Source organism: Phragmites australis, chromosome 10 (assembly GCF_958298935.1).
Source record: "Phragmites australis chromosome 10, lpPhrAust1.1, whole genome shotgun sequence".
In the NCBI taxonomy this organism is placed as follows: domain Eukaryota; kingdom Viridiplantae; phylum Streptophyta; class Magnoliopsida; order Poales; family Poaceae; genus Phragmites; species Phragmites australis.
The window spans coordinates 24,072,662-24,078,851 of NC_084930.1; the positions used below are offsets into that span (position 1 = coordinate 24,072,662).

Below are 6,190 nucleotides of genomic sequence, written 5' to 3' on the forward strand. Positions count from 1 at the left end.
AAGGAGTAAAACCGGCGACGCGGTCGACAGCTCGCACAATCCAGACCTTGGAAGACATGCTAGCGGGAGAAGCCGACGGGTGGCAGTTGAGGCCGATGGCCGGGCGAGAGAAGGCCAACAGCAAGCAGGCCTCGCCATTGACGCAGCAGACGAGCGACCACCAGTGAGCAAACCGCCAACATGAAGATCCAGATCAAACGGTGGATCAAAGCGACAGCGTGCAAGGCGACTCAGTGGAGCACGATGAAGATTGGGAAGAAGACGGCCATGAAGACGGAGACGCTTATCACAGTGGTGATCATCGAATTGTTGTGAGGCTCCAACGACTGCGTCACAACAACGGAAGTTGCACCTGCCGCTGCCAAGACGGCAATGGAGCCAAACATGATGCACTCTTGGGAGGCAGACGGGGGCACAACCCGAGCCTCGAAGAAGAGAGGTCTTGTCGGCAGCAGACGAAGCCGGATCCGCAACGGTCGAGGCTTGACGATGGTAGGCGGGAGTCGGCATCCCGATGTGTCGTGCGAGTGTGGGGAGCCACGACAGCCCCAGGCTACTGGTGAGGGTGGCGAGGACTACCACGAAGAGGCGGATCCAGTGGGAGAGAGCTAGATCTTGTCAAGGGAGAGGCAGATGCGACCAAAGAAGAGTCGGATCCGATCGGGAATCAGAGGACGGGCGGTGAGAGAGAGCTAGTGATGGGTGGTTGGATCAAGAAAAGTTGTGGAATCTAAAGAAACTCTAGCTTTAATACTATGTTAGAAATAGTAACTTTTATTCAATAGTAGTTCTATGGGAGCAATAGATAGAGTAAATGAGGAAAACTCTAGGACTAGGAGATTACCATAATACTCTCGACTATTATACTGTTTGACATGTAAATCGCCCATCTGTACTCAGTATCAGGCTACCAGACTTGTGACCATAAATTGCTGATGAAGTCATTTGTCAAGTAATAGCGTTTCATCGAGCCAATATTAGCTTTTCCTAATGGGGCGAATGTAGGGATATTAGTGCAACAGCACAGCAAGACTTCCCTGAGAAAATCAAATGATACTATGACTTACAGTAATTTGAAGCATAAATCAAACCTAAGAAAAGGTTTCTTTCTCCCACCAACTGTGACTAAATCTCTCTAAGAATACAGCTTTTCCCTGAAAAATGCTACAGCAATTATTTCTAACTGAATCCAAGTACTGAAGATAGCAAGCTCTCTATAGCACTAAAACCAAGGGCACATGTAATGAATAATGAATATTAAGCTGTGCATTTGAGCTTTGCAGACTCGTGAGATCTAATCAAACCTTCATAGTTGAAAGATCTGTCATGCCAACATATCAAGGTGATGGCTCATTCTGTATCTGAGCTACACGCAGGGCCATCAACAGTAGTATTTTCATTACTGATTTTCTCAGAAATAGCTGCCTCGCGGCTCTTAAATAGAGCAACATGCTTCTGGTAATCTTCAAGCTCCTTCTCCAACTTCTCAATAAATTGGCTGGTATGTTCAAGAGATTGTTCATATCTGTATTTCTCCAAGGCCTATAGAGAACAGATGCATGTAATTATTAAACGAAACTGATTAGTGATAACATTACTTGATGGTTGTATAAATATAGTATCATCACAATAAGCAGGTATATTGGAAATCAAACTACATAAGTTGGTACAGCATCAAATAACTTTGATTACCTTCTGCTTAGAAAGAGTATCAGGAGGCGACATGACCTTTGGCTGAACGTAGGTCTTCCCTCGATAAAAGATAATAGTATTGTCGGGTTTGATATCAATGACTGTGCCTTTGCTGAGCCTTGCCAGTTCCTCCGCATACTCGTACACTTGGCCAGGCCGGCAAGGTTTGCAAACCACCTTCACAGTCTCATGCTTCTTCCAGTGGAGGTGCATGTTGAGAACTACGCCACCAAACACACCTCTTCTCCCAACAGGAACATAATTCTTCTTCTTCTCCCCAGTTCTCTTGAGGTAAAACTTCTCCTCCTCGGTCAGAATCTCAGGGTCGTGAACTGGCTCCAGCGTCCTCGGGACCTCGTACTTCCTCAGCTTCTCAATCAGCCATTCTTCCTTCCTCTTGGCCTGAATTTACAAAAAACAAATTAGTCAATGCAGCTGTTTATTCTCTTAGTTCAATAACCAATGTCAGCGCAAATGAACCAATGTACCAGAATGTGGTGAAAGTCAAGACCTTTTCGAGCTTGTATCTAATCCTGACTTCGGGATTGGGCGACTTCATCTTCTTTTTGGCCTTCAGGCGGTACCACTTAAGCTGGTTGACCTTGGCCTTCCTCGACATCTTCTTCTTCGCCGGCGATGGCTGCCTCTGGCCAGCCTTCTGCTTCGAGCCCGGGTCTCCCACCGCGAACCTTGCGAAGCCGCCTTTCGTGTCCAACGTGACTGCCGTGCTCCCGTACCTCACAGGCTGGCGAAACCACCACCACCTCCGCCTACGCGTCTCCGGTTCAGACCGTCCCCAAGAACCCGCAACAGAAGGTGACGAACGCGCACCGCCGTGCAGTCGGTCCCAAGGACCACTGATCAAGAAAGAACCCAGTTCCGTGGAGGAATTAAAGCGAGGACGAGAAGGCGATTGAATCGGAGAGGGGCGAGGAGACGAACCTTATGGAGGTCAGAGACGCAGGGGAGAGGACGGGACGGCGCCGAAGAAGCCGGGCCGCGAGAGCGGCCATGGCAACGGGCGGCGGCGGCGGAAGATGTGAACGCGCCGGCGCCCGGCGACCAAGGGTTTTGGGCCACTAAACGAGAGGAAGGCGTCTGCAAAGCCATGGGCCTCTGGGCCAAGTGGGCCTACATTGTTGGAGAGAATCAACACAGTCCGGTTGAGGTGCTCGGATATGGCGAGGCGCGTCCGCTCCAGGACTCCACGCGGGGGCGCGGCCGGGCGACACGAGGCGCGCAGCCTCCCTCCTCGCGTCGCCGCGACACCACACCCCGGCACGCGCCCGCCACCTCCTCGGCACATGCCCCAAGCGCAAGCGAGTTGCGCCGGCGCTGGAGGTGACCCGCCGCTCATCGCTCCGCTCCGCTCCGCTCTTGGGTTCGGGCACGGGGCGTTCTCCACAGCTGCTTTCAATTTTCCTTTTACATTCTTGTTGTCATTTGGTGCAAATTATGAGTGGGGCATGTTTGGTAAAAGAAGTAACATGGTGCAAATTGCTTTCTTGTGGTCTTTGTTTAGTAAAAGAAGTAATTTCAAGTAGGGCATGTAGTTTTGGTTGCTAAGCTTTTTTATTTTGGTTTCTCTGAGGTACCTTCTCTCTATTTTGTGCATTTGCTCTTTTTATGTCTCCATGTAGTATCTGCAGTAAGTGCTAATTCCGTCATTTTTAGTTCATAATTTGGCAAATAGTGGAAGATTTATCAATTAAGCTTGCAGGCACATCGTAATGTAAATTGCGCTAATTTGCTCATTGTTGGGGGTAAATAGATCAGCCTGAGATAATAGTTGACGATCGTAATCGAAGGTCCTTCTAGAGCCTTCGGTCTCCGAATCCTCAGCGGGAGGTCCGACCCTCAGAAGTTGCGGACCCTCTCAGGCTACCTTTTCGGTACGTACATGGTCTTCTGAAGACTCAAAATAACAGCCAGTCCCTCCAGAGATTTCAGCCTCCGGACTCAACAAGAGGCATTATTCCTGGAGGCTGCGAACCCCTTTGGGCCACCCCTCTGGTGCCTATATAGCCTTCTAAAACCTAAAGATGCAACCGGCCTCCAGAGATAATATCAGGGAAGAAAGGACACCTCCTACAGTCGACCTGTTCTGAGGTGACAGACGATTAATGTCGGTACAAGTGGTGCTTATCCTGACACCCAATGCGATGCAGTGGCACTGGGCCACAATTGGTAACCGGCTCACCCCTCAAAGGGCAAGCACCACAATAGTTACTATAGTAGATATTTATCTTCTATGTAGGATAAAAAGTAGTTATACAAGATAAGACTCAGTAATTCGGCTAGTTTCTAGATATTTGTGCATCGTGATAACTTGTACGCTAAGCTACGTACCACCCTATAAATAGGGGGTCGTGGTTATTTGGGAGAAAAAGAGGTCACATGGAGCACGCTCAACACAACACGGAGGAGCACAATCACAAAGTCTTCCTGTGATACTCCTCCTAGCCCGGTCCATATTTTTACTATCAATACATTTGTAGAGTTCCTTCCTCTCAAACTTCATCTCTAAACTTGAGTCTCCTCTTTAGAAGAAACTCTCGCCGTACTTGCTGGGGCAAGATGATCTCTTGCTCCAACATTAGCGCCGTCCGTGGGGACTCGAACAAAGAAGTGCCAAAAAGAGATAGGAATCCACCAGAAAAATTACCAACGCGCTAGCAACCATATCCACCGTTGCAACAATGCAACCATATGCGTGGTTGTCTCAACCATGCACACCACGTATACCCTCTAGCCCCGCTACCGTATGGGACGGTGTTCCTCCGGCCTTGACCGACCTAGAACCTTGGGTCGGTACTCCAGACGGCACAAAGCCCTTCCAGCCTCTGCATGGCGAAGACTTCGCTGCATCAAAAGAGGTCACGGCCGAGATCGCAGCTAAGCAGGCCGCCTTTCATTGCTTTCTTGTGATCTTTGTCTAGTAAAAGAAGTAATTTCAAGTAGGGCATGTAGTTTTAGTTGCTAAGCTTTTTTTATTTTGCTTTCTCTTAGGTACCTTCTCTCTCTATTTTGTGCATTTGCTCTTTTTATGTCTCCATGTAGTATCTGCAGTAAGTGCTAATTCCGTCATTTTTAGTTCATAATTTGGCAAATAGTGGAAGATTTATCAATTAAGCTTGCAGGCAGAACGTAATGTAAATTGCGCTAATTTGCTCATTATTTGCAGCTACTGCCTACTGGCAGCAACCCCTTTAGCTTCGCCTTGATGAGCCTCCAGAACGGCGACGGTGCCAGCTATGGCAACTACTACGGCCTTCCTGCTCTTGGAGATGAGCGAATTGATAAACTAACCTTCTGCACCGATATTTTATTTAGGTTACAGGAAGTATTACTGTACAGTCAAACCAATTGAGTTTGACCGATATCAGCTTACCATCTTGATACATGTACATTGTCTGTATCGGTAGCGCTTAGTAGACTTGTCTTGAAATATACTTTTATAATATTATATTATATTGCAAAATACAAATTAGTGGTTATAGTTGTATTTTGGATGCCTAAGCATGCCAATACCGTACCTCAATGTCACTGGAGGGAGGGTACAAGATACATTGGTTATTGTCGCCCCCATAAAACAAAGAATATCTGACGTCTCCTACGTCTTAAAAAGTTAGCCGCTGACAGCTGATCAGTGCTTTCTAATTCTTTTCCAGACAAATTACCATACACAGTCCTTGTGATTCTCGAGTCTGCAATCCGAAATTGTGACAGGTTCTAAATAACAAAGGAGGCTGTGGAGAAGATCATGGACTGGGAGAAGACCTCCATGCAACAAGTCGAGATACCATTCAAACCTGCACGTACGCGTGATTCTGCAAGTATATATCCGTCTCAAAGATTGTGGTTAAATTTCCATATGTTTTTTATTTTATGTGCATATCTTTCCAACGATATCGCGAAATTAGGATTTTACCGGGGTTCCTGTCCTTGTTGACTTCGCAAGCATGTGGGATGCAATGTCTAAATTAGGTGGCAATCCTGATAAGATTAATCCAATGGTATATTTCCTTTCTAATCTTTTTTTTTTTTTTTTGCCAAGCAGCATCTGTTCCAATTATTCTTTGTAGTCATATTCAGTTTTGCGCTTCTGCATTTAGGTTCCAGAAGACCTTGTAATTGATCACTCAGTGACAGACGATGTGGTGAGGTCAGAAAGCGCAGCGCAGGCCAACATGGAACTGGAGTTTGAGAGGAATACTGAGCGGTTTGCCTGCCTCAAATGGGTATCTTCTTCATTTCACAATATGCTTATCATGCCTCCTGGTTCTTGCATTGTTCATCAGGTAAAAAACGATTTCCAGGGATTATTTTAATGTTTGAAATTCCCTTTGATCATTTTATGTAGTCTATTGTAGGTAAATCTTGAATATCTTTGGAGAGTTGTTTTCAACACAAATGGCCTACTTTATCCTGATAGTGTTCTGGGGACTGATTCCAACACTATGATGATGAATGGACTGGGAATTGTTGGCTGGGGAGT

General features: G+C 46.7%; 1 protein-coding gene across 1 annotated transcript; it reads right to left on the minus strand.

The window, feature by feature from the left end:
* Positions 1-1,081: 1,081 nt before the first annotated feature.
* Positions 1,082-2,804, minus strand: LOC133930396 (uncharacterized CRM domain-containing protein At3g25440, chloroplastic-like). Its single transcript, XM_062377034.1, has 5 exons — positions 2,635-2,804; positions 2,204-2,549; positions 1,693-2,094; positions 1,305-1,542; positions 1,082-1,154 (listed from the first exon to the last, which is right to left on the minus strand). Exons 1-4 carry the CDS (start codon positions 2,703-2,705, stop codon positions 1,351-1,353), a joined length of 1,011 nt encoding a protein of 336 aa, XP_062233018.1. The 5' UTR covers positions 2,706-2,804; the 3' UTR covers positions 1,082-1,154; positions 1,305-1,350.
* Positions 2,805-6,190: the final 3,386 nt, after the last annotated feature.

Excerpts from the sequence above, each read along its gene's own strand:
- LOC133930396 (XM_062377034.1), bottom strand. The coding sequence starts at position 2,705 with ATGGCCGCTCTCGCGGCCCGGCTTCTTCGGCGCCGTCCCGTCCTCTCC. Across the intron at positions 2,095-2,203 it reads TTAGATACAAGCTCGAAAAG|GCCAAGAGGAAGGAAGAATG; the intron begins GTCTTGACTTTC and ends TTGTAAATTCAG. Across the intron at positions 1,543-1,692 it reads ATACTCTTTCTAAGCAGAAG|GCCTTGGAGAAATACAGATA; the intron begins GTAATCAAAGTT and ends TGTTCTCTATAG.